The 19801-nt window shown below is 42.7% G+C and overlaps 1 protein-coding gene across 1 annotated transcript; it reads left to right on the top strand.

Moving 5' to 3' along the window:
• The first annotated feature begins 3964 nt into the window (after positions 1-3964).
• LOC128417852 (serpin B12-like) lies at positions 3965-19197 on the top strand. Its single transcript, XM_053397049.1, has 8 exons — positions 3965-4023; positions 5354-5544; positions 6995-7105; positions 8258-8377; positions 10054-10171; positions 12956-13098; positions 16806-16961; positions 18576-19197. The coding sequence occupies exons 2-8, from the start codon at positions 5359-5361 to the stop codon at positions 18978-18980; spliced, it is 1239 nt and encodes a 412-aa protein (XP_053253024.1). The 5' UTR covers positions 3965-4023; positions 5354-5358; the 3' UTR covers positions 18981-19197.
• The last annotated feature ends 604 nt before the right edge of the window (positions 19198-19801 follow it).

Below are 19801 nucleotides of genomic sequence, written 5' to 3'. Positions count from 1 at the left end.
ACCTTAAATCATTCCAAATAAAGCATTGCAGAAACTGAGTGTCTTCTCTTATTGCCAAAGATAAATGGTTTATGTAGGAATAAGTGTCGACCTTCACCTAGGGCCCAGCCCTACCATTAGGCAGAGGGAGGGAGGTGTCTCAGCAGTGATGGGTAGACAGAGTTGTGTGTGCCATTCAGTCTATGCTGCACCCTATTCTTACCTTTTGCCCTCAGGAACAGTGGAGGGTGTTGAAATACAATTCAGCTGCCAGCTTGGTCAGCTTTTGTACATGGCATGGGGAGGAGTGGCCATCTTGTATTTTGCCTCAGGCAGCAAAATTTATTTGGCTGGCCCTGCCTTTACCTCATAAATTCTGGCCTCAGATACCAGGAGAGAAGGGAATTTAATCAGCAACACCGTTTGTTATATAGGAAATGAAAACTGAGGTCCAAAATCTTGTTTTTAATGGAGCAATCATATGTATGTTATTCCCACTGTGTTCCATGAGGTTTACACCAAGGTACTGGCTAGGGATCCAATTAGATCTCATATAACTGCTGTTTTAAGACAGCTGCACTGGTTGCCAGTTGATTTCTGGGCTTAATCCAGATACCCACATTAGTGTTTAGGGTCCTAAATGACTCAGGTCCAAAATATCTGAAAGACCACCTCCTTCCCCACAGACCCTCTTAGGTGTTGAGATTGACAGAGAGGGGCACTCTTAGTAGTTCCTCTGCCCTCAGAGGCTTGGGGGTGGCAGCAGCCCAGGAGAGGGCATTTTCTTTGGCAGCCCCTAAGCCAGGGGTCAGCAACATTTTTCAGCCATGGGCTGGTCCTCTGTCCCTCAGATCTTGGGGGGGGGCAACCTGTATTTTTTTGGGGGGGGGAAATGAATGAATTCATATGTCCCACAAATAACCCAGAGATGCATTTTAAATAAAAGGACACATTCTACTCATGTTAAAAACACGCTGATTCCCAGACCATCCATGGGCCAGATTTAGAAGGTGATTGGGCTGGATCCAGCCCCCGGGCCTTAGGTTGCCTACCCCTGCCCTAAGCTATGGAACTGCCTCTCCACAAGGTGTGTCTGGCACCTTCATTATACAGCTTCCAGAGAATGTGGAAGATACACCTCTTTACTCCGGCTTTTGACACTTGAAGTGTATATTTTTAGAATATCTATCTATCATCTATCTATCATCTATCTATCTATCATCTATCTATCATCTATCTATCTATCATCTATCTATCTATCTATCTATCTATCTATATCTATCTATCTATCTATCTATCTATATCATCTATCATCTAACTATCATCTATCTATCTATCTATCATCTATCTATCTATCCTATCATCTATCTATCTATCTATCTATCATCTATCTATCTATCTATCATCTATCTATCTATCTATCTATCTATCTATCTATCTATCTATCATCTATCTATCTATCTATCTATCTATCATCTATCTATCATCTATCTATCTATCTATCTATCTATCTATCTATCTATCTATCTATCATCTATCTATCTATCTATCTATCTATCTGTTTTTAATACGTTTTAGTGTTGTAACTCACCCTGGGACCTTGGGGTGAAAAGCAGGCAATAAATAAATGAATATAATTTCAACTCAAACTCAGTTAACTTTGCAATGGAGTCGGTTTATGTATTCAAGTCTTCAAGTGATGAGAAATCAAGTGCTGTACATACATGTGTGAACCACACCCTAGAGAGAGAAGAAGGTTGCTCTTAGAAACTGAAGTCTACACAAGTTTTCTGGTCTCTCAGTTCATGGGGCTGGTACATACATGAATAAGCCTCCCTATGGCTCCAAACTACTTGCAGACTCAACCCTTTCAGGTGAGTCAGCAGTGAATCATTAAATTGTAAGGAACGTTACGTGTACATGTGAACTACTAAGTTGCACTCCAAGCATATACTTTTCCACACCCTTCCAGTTTGAATAGCTAGGCTTTTGAGGTTCTCAGCAACTCACCTCATCTCAGGAAAAGATCACAAGTTGCAGCAGGTCTGAGCCTGGATAGTATCTCTATGGAGAAATTGCACAGCAACGCCCACATGACAAGAAGGTGGAGGAAATAATTCTGCTCAGAGAATTATTGTGCACCCATACAGTGAATCAAGCACTAAATCCAAACTGCAAACCAAAACAGAAGGCAGCAACTATAACTATAACAGTGAAGTTCTGCTATTTTACTATGGGGCCACTGTAGTGGTGAGAATAAATGCCTTTTTAGCTACCTTGTCTATTGTCATTAAGCTGTTTCCTTTTCTTTAAAAAATCTTATATCTAAACTGTTCATTCTGACTTTGATTTTGGGTATTATACAAAGAGGTAAAGGTAAAGGGACCCCTGACCATTAGGTCCAGTCGTGACTGACTCTGGGGTTGCGGCGCTCATCTCGCTTTATTGGCCGAGGGAGCGGGTGTACAGCTTCTGGGTCATGTGGCCAGCATGACTAAGCCCCTTCTTGCGAACCAGAGCAGCGCACGGAAACGCTGTTTACCTTCCCACCGGAGTGGTACCTATTTATCTACTTGTACTTTTTCGTGCTTTCAAACTGCTAGTTTGGCAGGAGCAGGGACCGAGCAACGGGAGCTCACCCCGTCATGGGGATTCGAACCCCCAACCTTCTGATCGGCAAGTCCTAGGCTCTGTGGTTTAACCCACAGCGCCACCCGCGTCCCAACATACAAAGAGGTATTACAAATTAAAGCAGCCTTGTATTAAAAAACTAAGATGGTAGTCACAGGCAACAAGAAATTGCATGCAGATGAGTGAGGGAAGCAAGTGAGGAAACTTGTGGAGGAGGATATTGGGTACCACACCCCTTCTTGAAGCTCAGCATAGTCACCAAACAGGCTGCCAAAGGAGGGACAGAATTACCAGCAGTCTGGTAATTTTTCTGCAGGCTACTCACTTTCCTAAGCTTATTAACGCGTCTGAATTAAACAGTTCCATTTCAAGTGAGAACAGCCCCAACATCCATATTACAACAATACTTTTATTAGGCCAATCCTATCATTGGAGTTCTACAGAACTCTTCATCAGACTAGATAACAACAATAATAAAAATTATGTTACGGGGATAGTGACAAGGTACAAAATTTGGCTGGAGATAACTCCATGATTCTGAATCTGGTGAGAGCCTAAAGGCAGAATGTGGGAGGAGACAGCAGACATTCAGATAAGACTCTTAGCTGCTATGAGGGTATGAGATTGCACCAAGAGCTGCTTGGTTGGAATCAAATAATAATTATCAAAATAAATGTATTTATTTTTATTCAGTATGGGAATGAAAGAGCACATGATGTGTGTCGCCTTGTAATGTATTGACTTTAATTCTCTATCAAAGTGTGTTTTTCAAATCTGCTGTACCCCCTCTTTTCTTTATCTTCTTTCTATTTTTTATCTTCTATTTAGAATTCATTTTGCTTACTATTATTAAATTACACACAAACATAAAATTTATATCCCACTCTGGGCGGCTTCCAAAACATATAAAAACAATAAAAGTCAGACATTGAAACATCCCAATACAGGGCTGTCTTCTAAAAGTTGTGTAGTTCTTTATCTTGACATCTGAATGGGTGTGTGTGTGTACATGCATACGCACACACGTACATACACATATGAGCCACTGGGAGAATTACTTTAGGCAGTGGAACATAAAACGAATCCTGCTCATTCCTTTCATTCATATTACTTGATATAATTTGTATTGGCAGACTCCTGCTTCTCTGCTTTGAGTACATTCAGATGAGTGTGGTAATTTCGTGTGATAAAAAAGCTGAGACAAATGTACAGCTTTCTGTGCAATCAAATCTAAATCTGAGAAAATATAATCAGTGCGGGAAGACCAGAAGTCGGGAATGATCATGAAGTCATGTGGAATATTTATTAGTGGGCGTGGCCACACCTTAAATATTCCAGTTCCTCCAGAAAGCCGGAGACAGAGGAAGAGAATACTGAGTATATACTGATCTCTTGACTCCCGAAGACAAGGAGGTAAATATATGTTTAAAATTATTGTTTAAATAACAATATGCCTAAAGGTTGATTTCGCAAGGCATCTTGTTTACAACAGATTAGGGGTTGTAGACGAAGCTCAAATTTGTGGGTTTGCAAATGAAATGTCAGCTTATACCTTCAGTTCATTATACAATACAAAATCAGGCTAATTTGTTAAAATCAAGGTGTTCACATGCCTACGGCCACGGGGCCAAACTAGGCATGATGTTAATTGGGTGAATACAATTAATTATCATATATATATATATATATATATATATATATATATATATATATATATATTAAAAACACAGTAGCCATAGGGGTGGGCAGAGCAGCAGTAGAACTCCAGGGGGTGGGGAGGGAAAGTTTAATTATTTCTCCCCTGATGTGGTCCAGATGAAAAGCCCCCCCACCTCCTGAACATGATATATAAATTGGGAAGGAAACTTGGTGCTGCAACTGATACCCCATCTAGTTTACAGCACAAAACTAGCACCAAACTTTGGCATCAGTTTGGGGGAATCTAGAACTCTGGGTTCATTCGTTAATGAAGCTGGCAACAATCCCTACTCTCAGGTACTAACTTTTGAAACACTGAAAGCAAGCATGGATTACAAGACTTCACATGATATTTAAGTCTTGTACGTTTTGACATTGTAGTGCATAAAGGTAAAGGTAATGGTCTGTGGGGGAAAAAACTTTCCACTTGGGTGTGTGCCTTTCCAGTCATATATCTGCAGCAGAACTAAACCAGTTCCATGAAGTCAAGTTTTCCTAACTTGAGCAATCAATCATTTGCACGGCAAGTCCCCTCCCCCCCATGTGAAATGAAAACACCGGACACATTATTTAAGGTTAATGGGCGTAAAAGGCCACAACTTTATTGATTACAGGAATTAGAAGGTATTGGCCTTAGGCATTGGCTCCTATCGACTACCCGGCATGGAGACCGGGAAGGGTTATCCACCAGCCGTGGGTGTCCTGTTGAAGTACGCCAACTAGGATCCCACGGGTGTCACCGCTTGGGGGGCGTGCCGGAGGCCCTCACCTCCCTAGGTTTCGGACAAGGCAACGCCCCCCGGAGTCCTTTATCAGACTACCCTTTTCCATTGGGGGAAGGTGATGGCCTTTCCTTCCCCCTCATTTGCATAACAATTACCCCTGCCAATGCCTAACCACCAATCGAGCAAACCAGTCATATATCTGCAGCAGAACTAAACCAGTTCCATGAAGTCAAGTTTTCCTAACTTGAGCAATCAATCATTTACCTAACTATTTATTGATTTTCTCTCTGTCTCTCTCTCCCCCTCCCTTCACCTGCTAGTCATCATGGATCTGCATTTCACCAAGGACCCCCTTCCTACAGCAATTATTGCTTTTGGTCTCGATCTTTACAAGAAGTTGAATAGAAGTGACATTTGCAAAAACATCTTCTTCTCTCCAATAAGTATCACATCCGCCTTGGCCATGGTACAACTTGGTGCCAGGGGAAGCAGCAAAACTCAAATGGAAGAGGTGAGCAACAACAAATACATACAATTGCATCTCTAAGCGGCAAGAGGCTGCAGGCGCTCCTGCTCTTCTTCTTCTTCTTCTTTCTTCTTCTTCTTCTTCTTCTTCTTCTTCTTCTTCTTCTTCTTCTTCTTCTTCTTCTATTATTATTATTATTATTATTATTATTATTATTATTATTATTCAATGAATTTATATACCGCCCTATACCCAGAGGTCTCAGGGGGGTTCACAGAAAAGATCACTACAGTGGTACCTCGGGTTAAGAACTTAATTCGTTCCAGAGGTCGGTTCTTAACCTGAAACTGTTCTTAACCTGAAGCACCACTTTAGCTAATGGGGCCTCCTGCTGCCACTGCGCCACCGCTGCACGATTTCTGTTCCCATCCTGAAGCAAAGTTCTTAACCCGAGGTACTATTTCTGGGTTAGCGGAGTCTGTAACCTGAAGCGCCTGTAACCTGAGGTACCACTGTACATATATAATCAGAATAAAAACAATACCCTCCCATCACATGTCAAGGAAATAAACAACTATCCGACTTTTAGAACACATCTGAAGGGAACTTTTTAATGAAGTTTTATTCTGTTTTTAATGTTCTGTTGAAAGCTGCCCACAGAGTGGCTGGGGAAACCCAGCCAGATGGGCGGGGTAGAAATAATAAATTATTATTATTAACAACAACAACCCAATAACATCCCCCCACTTACCCAGGACTTGGTTTCTCTGGAATGAAGGTCAATGGGACTGAGGTGTCATTAGGATATATGGCTGGCTTTTTTTTACACAGCTTTATACAACCTGAGCATATGTAGGAGGAGGAGCTGACAGCATTAACACTCCCACAGATCTAGCTTCCCCACTAGGTTTCCAGGGAAACCCTGAGCCACAGCTTTCGCCCCAGCACAGTGTAAGACAACTCTCTATGTCTTCAGCTTCCAGCATCAGCCAAGACTCACACATACACAGCTCTCCCTTGGCCTATTGTTCTCCATCCTAGGATGGCATGGCATTCCCATGGTGTGAGATGGGGAAAAGCCCTTCCATGTCTCTCTACGGCAGCAGAGCTTACTCTTTAAAATGCAGGTGATGGGTACTTACCTGATAGGCTGTGGCCATTGCCTTAACAAAGGAACTTGTTCGACTAGTGTTAGCAAAGCAGAAAATTTGTAAGAAAACAAGTGTCGAAACACTATATATTCAAAGTAGCTGTAAGAGTGATTAAAAGAAGCCATTGGTACAAACCTGTAAGCTACGTACTTCATTTTTCATATTTATTTCTTGCTTTCTTTTTAAAACAACTACCGCCACAAACCAATGTAGTAGCTGTTTCAGCAGTAACAATATTTTTTAGCAGTTGTAGTCTCTTGTTTATTTAATCAAGGTAAGTGGGATTTTTTTGCCCCTTCCTATCTTGGATGCTTTGCATTGCTTTCAACTTGTTTCTGCTATAGGTGCTACACTTCAGTAGGACTCTGGGAAGCGCAAGACCAGCTGCTTCTGAGGGGAAAATGTGTCTTCTTGCGTCAGAACCCGAGAGAGATACTGCAGCTCAGTTTTCGGTGGTATGTCCAGAACTATTCTTAAAGCCATAGGACTAAGTGGCGGGTTATTTTTTTGGTACCATCAAGACCTGTAGCCAGAAATGTGGCAAGGAAGCCAGGCCAAGTGACCCTCTACACCAATTGCACTGAGTTGGCGGTGGATAGATAGACCATCAACACACTGGTAGAATGGCCACATCCACACAGCCTGGAAAGCAAGCAACACAGGAAAACAGGAGATGAAGTAAAAATGGCAGGCAGGCCCACAGCATCCCTGGGAAATGGACCAATCAGGAACAGTGCCAGCAATCGCACCCATAAGCTGCATGTCGCCCACTTTTGGAGGGAATCAATTACAGTCGTACCTTGGACTTCCAAAATGTTTGGAAACCAAAGCGCAGCTTCTGATTGGCTGCAGGAAGCTCCTCCAGCCAATCAGAAGCCGTGGAAGCCATGCCGGACGTTCGGCTTCCGAAAACAGTTTGGAAACTGGAACACTCACTTCCGGGTTTTGATCGTTCAGGAGTCGATTTGTTTAGGGGCCAAGGCGTTCGGGATTCGAGGTATGACTGTAATTCACAATGACAATGACACCCTCCCCAACACAAATCCCTTGAACCACACATGCGATGTTGCTATGGCTTCCCCAGTCCATCAGCCCCAGTGGCACTCCCAGTAGTGAACTGGAAGCCCTCGAGCATCCTTCTGAACAAATTCCCTTATGTTCCATTCAAGCACTGTTTTGGAGCACAACACACAACAGAATGGGGGGGAAAGCATATACAGCAACACATCCACATAGCTCCCTAGGCAGGAAGTCTTTAGAGTGTAAGCATATACATCAATCCTGTGACAAGTGTTGAAGACCCACTGGGAGAGGGAGAGGCCCTTTGGCCAAGCATCCAAATGGAGGGGCTGATACATGCAACAAGGCGAGCCATACACTGACTGCAGCAACCTCCAGAGGCTCACTGAACATGGGCAATCCCAATTTTAGAAGCTTTGGGATACCTGATTGGTAAATTGTTGCTGATGTTTGGCCTCTGTCATTTTTCTTTTCAAGCCCTTCAAAATAATAGATAGCAATGAGTTCTTGCTGCCAAACATTTCTGCATCCATTAATCTACTTGTTTCTCCCCCCATTTGAAATCTTCTTCTTAATACTGTGGCTAGGAAGAAGGAATCTATCCAGAGATCAAGAAACTTCTGTTTCAGCTGAATAATCTCAGTAACGACTATGAGCTGAACGTGGCCAACAATCTGTTCATGCAGAAGGGATATGAATTTTTAAAGGTAAGTGATTTCTCACCGTGGAAGGAAAGCCGTAGCTCAGTTGCAGAGCTGTCCACATGCATGCAAAAGGTCTCTTATACATGTCAACAGTCCTGATTTGAGCAGGATATCCCAGAATTATAATAATGAGAATAATAAAAAAATATTATTTATACTCTGCCCATCTGGCTGGGCTTCCCCAGCCACTCTGGGTAGCTCCCAACAGAATATTAAAAAACATGATAAAAGATCAAACGTTTAAAACTTCCCTAAACAGGGTTGCCTTCAGATGTCTTCTAAAAGTCAGGTAGTTGTTTATTTCCTTGACATCTGATGGGAGGGCGTTCCACATGGCGGATGCCGCTACTGAGAAGGCCCTCTGCCTGGTTCCCTGTGGTTTCTCTTCTCGCAGTGAGGGAACCACCAGAAGGCCCTCAGAGGTGGACCTCAGAGGTGGGCTGGACAGTGTGGGTGGAGATATACCCCACTGGGCCGAGGCCATCCTGGCTTCTGATAGGATCCCGGAGTGTACATAAATGGGAAGTTGTGGCTTAGTAAAAAAGAAAATGAAAGTGGACATTTTCACCGTCCTCTTGTGCATGAAGGAGGAGGAGGAGGAGGAGAGGGGAGTTGGAAGCCCACCAAGACTTGTTGCCAATAATTTTAAATGGTTTAAATGATAGTCTTCTGAACCCAGGGTACATTCATCATTAAATCAAGGGTGGGAAACCTGTAGCCTTCCAAATGTTGTTGGATTCCAGCTTCCTTCATCCCTAACAACTGTCCATACCAGTTGACGGTGATGGGAGTTGAGAGTCAAGCATCATATGGAAAGCCAAAGCTGCCCCCTTAGATCCCAAAAAGCTGTTGTGACCACAAAGGAGGGGTGTTGTCAGGGACTGGGCAGAGGAGGAATGGTGGAGGCCTCCTCATCTTGACCCTTCCAGGGAGGAGGAAGAGGAAGACAGTATAGATTAACAACAGGAGTTTGAAGGAGGTCACAGCTCAGAGGCAAATGAGGGGGAAAGTTGGGAAACCATGGGAGAGCCAGAACGGCCGACTGACACGTTGTCACTAGAAAGCATTCCAGACCCACCATCTCCCAGAACCCGGCAAGCCTTAAAAGTAGGAGAGCAAAGAGCTTGAAGGCAGAGGGTACTTAGTGGCACCAGTAAAGGAGGTGATGATGATGATGACAAATGAGGAAATGGGAGAGAAGGGGGTGGAGATTCACTCTGGACAACACCATTATCCAAGAGGCTGGGTTCTATAGCCTCTCTCTGTAAAGTTTGAAATAAAGAAGGATTGTGAGAAACTTTTCCTTGTCTTTATACTTTCCTGGGCAACCAGCCGGGAGCCGCTGACAACATCCTGACAGGTGTATAACTAGAAATACCTTGACTATATTTTAAGGGTTGGCTAAATTTTCTGTGCACTTTAAAAGGCCGACTTTGCATGAGTGCTGAGTGTTTATCTGCCTCTCACTTTTGTGGCCAAATGCCCCAGAAGAGGAGGCTGCAGTCCACACTGCATATCAAGTGTTGCTCTGGTGGGGTGGAGGGTTCCCTTTCTGTGAGAAGGTCTCATGGATTACCCAGCAAGGCACTAGGTAAGATCAGTACCTGTATACTGTCATCAACAAATGGCTCGCCTGGGGAATTCACAATATTTCTCTTTTGTTTTTAAAAACTCTACAGCAATATCTCACACGCACGAAGGAAATCTTTGGAGCTACGCTGCAAACGGTCGACTTTCAAAATGCTACCGAAAAAGCAAGGCAGGAGATTAACCTTGAAGTTGCCAGGCAGACAAAGGGTAAGGAAGCTGAAGGCCACTGACGACGTGTTTATTGAGCATTCCTCCTGAGCATCCATTCTGATTTGTTTGTGGGGATGTTAGACCTTGTTACACCATCAAGTATTATTCCACACTTCCCAGTGAATTTACCCATCACCCCACTCAGGAATAGCAACAGCCTGGAAGTACTCAGTGTTGCAGGAATCATTGATTTGTAGCACAAAACCAAGATCACCACCTTATTTTTCTTGCAGTGTGTTGTTTAGTTGTTTAGTCGTGTCTGACTCTTCGTGACCCCATGGACCAGAGCATGCCAGGCCCTCCTGTCTTCCACTGCCTCCCGCAGCTTGGTCAAACTCATGTTGGTAACTTCGAGAACACTGTCCAACCATCTCGTCCTCTGTCGTCCCCTTCTCCTTGTGCCCTCCATCTTTCCCAACATCAGGGTCTTTTCCAGGGAGTCTTCTCTTCTCATGAGGTGGCCAAAGTGTTGGAGCTTCAGCTTCAGGATCTGTCCTTCCAGTGAGCACTCAGGGCTGATTTCCTTAAGAATGGAGAGGTTTGATCTTCTTGCAGTCCATTGGAGTCTTCTCCAGCACCATAATTCAAAAGCATCAATTCTTCGGCGATCAGCCTTCTTTATGGTCCGTTTCTTGCAGTACCCCAGGCCTTTATTATTTCTTCTTCTTCTTCTTCTTCTTCTTCTTCTTCTTCTTCTTCTTCTTCTTCTTCTTCTTCTTCGACAAAGTAATAACCATAAATAAATAAGAATAAAAATGTACACCCCACCACTGAGACCATTCCATTGTAACTATCCAACCTCCCAAAATTTCAGCACCTTTTGTGATGGTTTGACCCCTTTTCATTTTAACAGTACAAATTCTACAAACACCTTCCATATCTCCTTGAAATAATTTTTCCTGCATATTCCCTGTCTATCCTTAATGGCATATGTTAATTTATCATTAATAGCTATATCCCACATTTCTTTATACCACTCTTCCATGTTATATTCTGCTTCCCCCTTCCACTTCCTATCTATCATAATTCGTGCAGCTGTCAATACATTTGTGAGCAAGTCTCTCCCTGGGCCTTTAACACCATTTTGCACAGCAAGCTAAATTTTATCCAGTGAAGTTTCTCCTCTTGTGGGTCCCCAGCTCTGGGACCCTCTTCCTCTGGAGGTGCAGATGGGAGAAAACCCTACTGGACTTTCTCCATCAAGTTCTTTCAGGTGCTAGAGGTTCCTTGGGGCGTCTTTTTTTAAATAATGCATTCATGCTTATGTGTACTCATGATGCTATCAGGGTGGTTTTACACAACCCCAATTTTCAATACTGTTTGCACCTGCAAAGGTTTTGGGGTAGCCATACTGGGTGGTGTTCAGCGCTAGTCCTTCCCCTAAGGCAATGTTTCTCAACCTGTGAACCCCCAGATGTTGTTGGACTACAACTCCCATCATTCCTAGCCAGCATGACCAGTGGTCAGAGATGATGGGAGTTGTAGTCCAACAACATCTGGGGACCCACAGGCTGAGAACCACTGCCCTAAGGGAAGGCCCACTGAAGTTGTTAAACACTACTAAACTTAGGATGGAATTCAATCTTATGCTATTACAAATGCTCCTTCTGCACCAATATGTCTGTTTGCCAGGCAGAATGATCCTCGTTCCCTTGCATGATGTTCTGGGGATTCTACAGGACTTTCCTGGGGAAGAGTGAGGGAAAGCCCCATGGCACTTTAAGCAGAAGCCCTTGTGTCGACAGGGTTCATAAAGTGAATCCCACCTTTTAGTTCATTCATCTCAATGGTTCTGCTATGAGTTGGACTTGGTTGAATACAACTCACAGCTTATTTCCCAATCAGTGCATGTCCTGTAACTTTCTGCTGAAATCCTGTAACTTTTCATACCAAAAATATCCTGGTTTATTTCATATATATATATATAAAATTCCAGTTTTTTTGCTCAATAGTGTAAGACATCCCACCGGACAGCAATAATGGGGTAACACTGAGGAAGCATTGCAGGGCTACTAAAAAGGTGAAATGATGTGTAATCCACTACTAATGTATTATTACTGCATCAATGACATATTGCTGAATTCACTTGCAATGTCCCACTGCCCCAACCTAGGTAAAGGTAAAGAGACCCCTGACCATTAGGTCCAGTCATGACCGACTCTGGGGTTGCGGCGCTCATCTTGCTTTATTGGCCAAGGGAGCCAGTGTACAGCTTCCGGGTCATGTGGCCAGCATGACTAAGCCGCTTCTGATGAATCAGAGCAGCTCATGGAAACGCCGTTTACCTTCCCGCTGGAGTGGTCCCTATTTATCTACTTGCACTTTGACGTGCTTTGGAACTGCTAGGTGGGCAGTAGCAGGGACCGAGCAATGGGAGCTCACCCCGTCACAGGGATTCGAACCGCCGACCTTCTGATTGGCAAGTCCTAGGCTCTGTGGTTTAACCCACAGCGCCACCCGCGTCCAACCTAGAGGAGCTCATAATGAGAGTTGCCACTGTTATTGGAGCTTTATGCTTCCATGCTAATCATTCGGTTCTTATTGTCAGTTGTATTTATTTTTATATGCTGAAAACTGCCCTGGGATAACCTCAATGTGATGGAGAGTAGTCTATAAATAAATAAAAATAAAACAGCAATTGAGGGGTTGGGGGAAGTGTGAAAAGCACACTTCCTCAGTTCTGTGAATCAAAAACAATTCAGTCGCTTTTACTATGTATGCAAGGTGGTGAGGTTATACTTTAAAAAAAATCCACATTAATTCAAATTTCTTTTCTCTAAGGAAACATCAAGGACCTTTTCCCTCCGGGAACTATTCAGCCAGACACTATGTTGGTGCTGGCAAACGCCGTCTACTTTAAAGCAACTTGGGAACACCAGTTTGACCCAAAGCTTACGACAGAAAGAGAATTTAAGCTCAATGAGGTATCGTGGCACAACTGAATCTATCATTTTAGAATCGTGTGAATGTTCAATGCTGATTCAAGTATGTTACAAAATGGCGGCCCAATGGCACTCTACCAGCCTTCTCAGCTGAGTAGTAGAACAGGTCAAAGACTTGGTTGGCTGGCTGGCTCAAGCCATGGATCTTGAACTTCCTTTGGCAAGAGGCCGTAACTCATGCAAAAGGTCCAAGCTTCAGTCCTCAACATTTCCATGTGTGTCTAGGAAAGAAGCTCTGGAGAATGCCTGCTAGTCTGTGTAATAATAATAATAATAATAATAATAATAATAATAATAATTTATTATTTATACCCCGCCCATCTGGCTGGGCCTCCCCAGCCACTCTGGGCAGCTTCCATAAAAACCAAAAATACAGTAAAATATCACACGTTAAAAACTTCCCTGAACAGGGCTGCCTTAAGATGTCTTCTGAATGTCAGGTAGTTGTTTATCGCTTTGACATCTGCTGGAAGGGCGTTCCAGAGGGCGGGCGCCACTACCGAGAAGGCCCTCTGCCTGGTTCCCTGTAGCTTTGCTTCTCGCAATGAGGGAACCGCCAGAAGGCCCTCAGCGCTGGACCTCAGTGTCCGGGCAGAATGATGGGGGTGGAGACGCTCCTTCAGGTATACTGGACCGAGGCCGTTTAGGGCTTTAAAGGTCAGCACCAATACTTTGAATTGTGCTCGGAAACGTACTGGGAGCCAATGTAGGTCTTTCAAGACCGGTGTTATATGGTCTTGGCGGCCGCCCCCAGTCACCAGTCTAGCTGCTGCATTCTGTAAATGCTGCTGAGCTAGATATATATGTCAGTTTGCATTTCTTAGTGCAGAAAGTGTAGAGATCTTTCCTATTCTAATTAATTCAAGAAGGTTCTGGAAGCTTATGTGTGTGAAAGAAACAAGCAGAAGTTTGGGTTATTCCTTCAGAGAAGCTGAGTACAGTACAGCTGGTTTAAAATGGTTCTGTTATCTCTTCTTCAAGGTCATGCTGATTATAATAAGAGGCCAGAAGGAGCCTGAGTTTCACTTTTTCTTTCCATCTCTTTTCCTTCTGATGTGGTGTTCTGTACATAGTATTCTTAGTGTTAAGGTTTAGACTTATTATAAGCTATTGTAAATTGAAGTGGGGCCCTAAGCTATAGCTTATTTAGCTTATACAGTGGTACCTCGCAAGACAAAATTAATTCGTTCTGCGAGTTTTCTCGTTTTGTGAATTTTTCATCTTGCAAAGCACGGATTCCCTGGGTATTAACGGTTTTAAGAAAAAGGAAACAAACTTGCAAGACATTTTCATCTTGCGAAGCAAGCCCATAGGGAAATTCGTCTTGCGAAGCAACTCAAAAAACGAAAAACTCTTTCGTCTTCCAAGTTTTTCGTCTTCCGAGGCATTCGTCTTGCGAGGTACCACTGTACATAAATCCAGCACTGGGGGGGGGGGGTACTAAATAAATAGCAGCCCACGTGGGCAGTGTGAAGTGGCACATCCTCTTCTGTCAGCTCACAGCTTTATTCTGCTATATGTGTAAAGGTAAAGGTAAAGGGACCCCTGACTGTTAGGTCCAGTCGTGGCCGACTCTGGGGTTGCGGTGCTCATCTCGCTTTATTGGCCGGGGGAGCTGGCGTACAGCTTCCGGGTCATGTGGCCAGCATGACTAAGCCGCTTCTGGCAAACCAGAGCAGCACATGGAAATGCCATTTACCTTCCCGCCGGAGCGGTACCTATTTATCTACTTGCACTTTGACGTGCTTTTGAACTGCTAGGTTGGCAGGAGCAGGGACCGAGCAACAGGAGCTCAACCCGTTGTGGGGATTCGAACCGCCGACCTTCTGATCGGCAAGTCCTAGGCTCTGTGGTTTAACCCACAGCGCCACCCACTATATGTGTAGCTTAAGCTAAAGTCTGTATAATGCAAATGATTTTACTCCAAGGGTTCACAAGAGGGCGCTCCTCTATTACTAAACAATCTCTACAGTGACAGAGAGGATGATTACATGTGGAGATGTTTTTTTTTTTAAATTTTGAAATAATTTTTATTTGATTTTACAAATAAAAAAAATATAACAATCCAAATACATATCCGTATATAGAGATGACTTGAGACTTCCCTCCATTCCATCTGTGGGTCCTATTGTCAACATTTACAACTGCCATGTTATTCCATAGTCCATATTCTATATTTTATATCTATCCATCTTTTCCTTAGTGTTTGCTACATTACAAGTGAGGTTAAAATCCTGCTAATGTTTTCACCTGCTTGCAGTGGTCTCTTCAATAAATTATGATTTTTTCCCCATTTTTAAAAAAGTTTTTGCCTTCTTGGTTCCTGAGCTTTCCAGTCAGCCTTGCCATTTCGGCGTAGTCCATCAGCTTAGCTCATGTGGAGATGTTTTTAGATGTGCAATTTGTCATTATATTATGTATTTTCTTGTTTTAATATTGTAAACTGCCCTATGATCTTCTGGCGAAGGGTAGCATATACATTTAATAAATGGGTTAAACAAATAAGTAGGCGTGGTCCACGCCCAGGACCTCCATTCCAGGACCTCCATTCCACTACCAGGCTGTGTGTTGCCACAGGAATATATTGCAAAAGGGATTTAAAATTTAAGACCATGTAGTAAAATGTTTAATCCCTCAACACATTTTGCTGTACTTATCATAGAAAATTTATATATCCAACCCTTTCAGACTCAGAACCTGCTTTTAATGCAGACATGCATTTGGGGATCCTTTTTTTAAAACCATATATTTTTTTACCATATATTTCCATGGGGTCTTGACTCACTAGTTGAAGATTTATATGCTTCCCCTCACTTGCTGGGATTTTGACTCTTTGTTTTTAATTTTTTTGTTTTGTACAGTGCTCAGTTTCATTTATGATACACAGTCACATTTTTATCTTGTTTTTAGGAAATTTTATAGACAGTTGTATTTAAATGTTTTCAACTAAACCATTTAGATATTTTTTATGATATTAAGTGCTACATTTTTAAAGAAATACATGGAACACCTGCAACTTATTGCAGAACATTCAGCAATATTTACTACAAATGCTACAAAAATGGTTAAAAGGCATTCCTAAAAATGTCACCAAGGGGGGGGGAGAGGCAGTGTCTTCACCAAGGAAAGGTAGCAGAAAATAAGGCCATCTCTGGTGGACAGAAAATGGAGCGTACACTCAATTCACTTCAAATATTCAAAGCACGTCACATACTTTAGCTCAGTAACCCAACAGCAACTCTGGATGCAGCAATATTTGTAACCCCCCCCCCACTTTGAATGCAGTATAAATTTGTAACACCAGATGGCGCCAGAGAACAAAGAAATTCCCTATGTGATTTTTACATCATGTTTTTTTTTGTTATAACAATTTAATTTCTGACTTATTTATAGCATTTTTTCCTGTGTGTTGATCCACCCTCTGTGAAGCAGACAAGCATAGTAGCCTCACCTAGCAAATTTGTGGTTGAACTGAGATTTTAATCATCTATTTCCTCACAGCTCCCATTCTTAGCCAGTGCTGTCCCCTGCCAGCTATGACCATCTGAAGAATTGGCTTGTACAATGCTATCAAACAGTTCAGCATTTGGCTGACCCAAGAAGTGAAGTCTTCTTGCCATATTTATTGAAAACCAGGGCGTGTGTGTTTCTGCTAAACCTATGTCTTTCTCTATTGCCTTTCGAAACAGAATGAAAGTAAACGTGTACAGATGATGCACCAGAAAGGTCGATTTAAGCTGGGATACACGATAGAGAGGGATGCACAGATCCTTTGCCTCCCATACCATGGCAAAGTGTTGTCCATGATCATTATATTGCCAGACGACATCAGCAATTTGAAACAGGTAAGTCACAAACAAGTCACCATGTTTGAAACATAAATCACAGAGTTGCAGAATAATGGTCTGGTTTTGACATACGTTTCTCAGTTTATCTGAACCTTGTTCATGCCACCCTTTCCCCCTTTCTGTCCTTGCATACCATGATTGGAGACTTCCTAGTTTAATTAACCATTGCTTTCCATTAAGGCCAAACCCAGGAGATTATGTTTACTAGGACTGGAGCAAGGAAGGATCGCTGTGAGGATCAACCCAAGCAAGAATCTGGATCACCTTAAAATGAGTCTCAATGTGTTCCGCAAGTGTAGGGCACCTCTCATTTTCAAGACCCGCTCTTTCAAAAAATCTCTACTTTTTTTTAACAAACTCAACTGTTTTGAGTTTCCTTCATTTGATTTGCCCTCATAACTTACAGTGAATCATGTTTGGTTTTGTAAATAATTTTACAATTTTTACTAAAATCCAATATAAACCACATTATATCAATCTCAAATTACAATTCAAATTCAAATATATATTAATTATAAAGCCAATTATAAATTTTGTGTGGCCTCCCATGTGCTAGATTTCAAGGTGAGATCATTTTATTTCGTCCTGCTTCCGAAGTCTTAATTAGTCCTATTACATTCAGTCTTGATCTTGATCCCTTATCAGCAGCTACAGAGTTGCTTTTTTTTACTTCCAATCATATTGGCACATTTAATAAATTTCATTTTTCTGCAAGCGGAGTTCTGTATCCCATATATTTCCTGTGTGTGATGTTCAGTGCCGGATTTACATATAAGCTAAACAAGCTATAGCTTAGGGCCCCACTCTCTTGCGGACCCCCCAAAAAATTAAAGGGAAAAAAACCTGGATGTACATTTCCAAAATATAAGATAAAAAACAAATAAAATAAAACCTACACACAACAACAGTGTTTTGTGTTGTGTAGGCTCCTATGATGTAAGTAGCTAGTCTGCTCCCTCAAATATCACTGGTTTGCTCATTTCTATATATAGGGTGCCTACATTCTGCATGGACTGGTTGCATGACAACATGTGCAAATGGCATTAGATACCTATTGGGTCCATAAATTACCACATATCTTCAACACAAAAAACAGCAGCAATTTGTTGTTTACGAAGGACAGCTGGACATATAAAGGGCCTCATGACTTTCAGTAGCTTAAAGTAAAAATAAAGGGACCCCTGACCATTAGGTCCAGTCATGGCCGACTCTGGGGTTGCGGCGCTCATCTCGCTTTATTGGCCGAGGGAGCCGGCGTAAAGCTTCTGGGTCATGTGGCCAGCATGACTAAGCTGCTTCTGGCGAATCAGAGCAGCGCACGGAAACGCCGTTTACTTTCTCGCTGGAGCGGTACCTATTTATCTACTTGCACTTTGACGTGCTTTTGAACTGCTAGGTTGGCAGGAGCAGGGACCGAGCAACAGGAGCTCACCCCGTCGCGACTATCCGAACCGCCGACCTTCTGATTGGCAAGTCCTAGGCTCTGTGGTTTAACCCACAGCGCCACCCGCATCCCTTCAGTTGCTTAGGGCCTCATTAAAACTAAATCTGGCCCTGGCGATGTTTATTTTAGCCATGTTGTTTCTTAATTCTTTTTTTTTTGCCATACAGGTTGAAAACACCATGACCAATGAGAATTTAGCACGCTGGACTGCCTCAGAAAACTTGACAGAGGAGAATGTCGAGGTGTATCTCCCCCAGTTCAAGCTTGAAGAGTCCTTCGACCTCAACTCGCCTTTGCAAGCCCTGGGGATGATTGATGTGTTTGACAGATCCAGAGCCGACCTTTCTGGGATGGTTGCCTCGGATCAACTATACTTATCCAAAGTGCTTCACAAAGCCTTTGTGGACGTTGACGAAGTGGGGACAAAAGCAGCCGCTGCCACAGGCGCTGTGGTCTCCAACAGATCCTTGGCATCCTATAAACTATTTGAGGCTAATCACCCGTTCCTCTTCTGCATCCGGCACAATCCAAGCAATGCCATCCTTTTCCTTGGCAAACTCTGCTCCCCTTAAAACGCAAGTCAGATTCCTTCTGTCAGCTTATTGAAAAGGGCTGAAAACAAAGTGCCTTGTCCAATGTAATATTAAGCTCTGTTTTTTATTTCTTTTGCAATAGGGGACCACTTACGCCAAAGATGGGAAACTTTGGGCCTGGGAGTTGCATGTGACTCTTGATGCCTCTCTATTTTATTTTATTTTTGATAATATTTTATTTTTATTAGTTTTGAATTACAATAATAGCCTCATTTCTTGCCAACCTAGCAGTTTGAAAGCACGTCAAAGTGCAAGTAGATAAATAGGTACCGCTCCGGCGGGAAGGTAAACGGCGTTTCCGTGCACTGGTCTGGTTCGCCAGAAGCGGCTTAGTCATGCTGGCCACATGACCCGGAAGCTGTATGCCGGCTCCCTCGGCCAATAAAGCGAGATGAGCACCGCAACCCCAGAGTCGGTCACGACTGGACCTAACAGTCAGGGGTCCCTTTACCTTTAATAGCCTCATTATAACAATACCAATTTATAATACAATTATTAATACCAATCGTTCAAATACCAAATTGCATAATTTAGATGAAGTGGCCCCCTGTGTGCTGGATTTGATAGTTTGATTCTTTCCTTTATTTCTGCATTCCAAAATCTTATTAATTTCAGAATATCAGAATAAATGTAGTTTAACAGTGAATTTTAGATACAATGGAAAGATAAAAGATTTGGATTATGATAAAAGATGCAGGAGGAAATGATTAACAGTAGGACCCACAATGGGGAAAAGGGAAGTTCAAGAGATTTATTGGACTCTTGTTTTTATGTTGTATGTTGGAAATGTGGCTGTAAAT

This window comes from Podarcis raffonei, chromosome 7, assembly GCF_027172205.1.
Source record: "Podarcis raffonei isolate rPodRaf1 chromosome 7, rPodRaf1.pri, whole genome shotgun sequence".
NCBI lineage: Eukaryota > Metazoa > Chordata > Lepidosauria > Squamata > Lacertidae > Podarcis > Podarcis raffonei.
This window is presented reverse-complemented; position numbering and strand designations above follow the sequence as displayed.

Excerpts from the sequence above, each read along its gene's own strand:
- LOC128417852 (XM_053397049.1), top strand. The coding sequence starts at position 5,359 with ATGGATCTGCATTTCACCAAGGACCCCCTTCCTACAGCAATTATTGCT. Across the intron at positions 8,378-10,053 it reads AGGGATATGAATTTTTAAAG|CAATATCTCACACGCACGAA; the intron begins GTAAGTGATTTC and ends AAAACTCTACAG. Across the intron at positions 13,099-16,805 it reads GAGAATTTAAGCTCAATGAG|AATGAAAGTAAACGTGTACA; the intron begins GTATCGTGGCAC and ends CTTTCGAAACAG.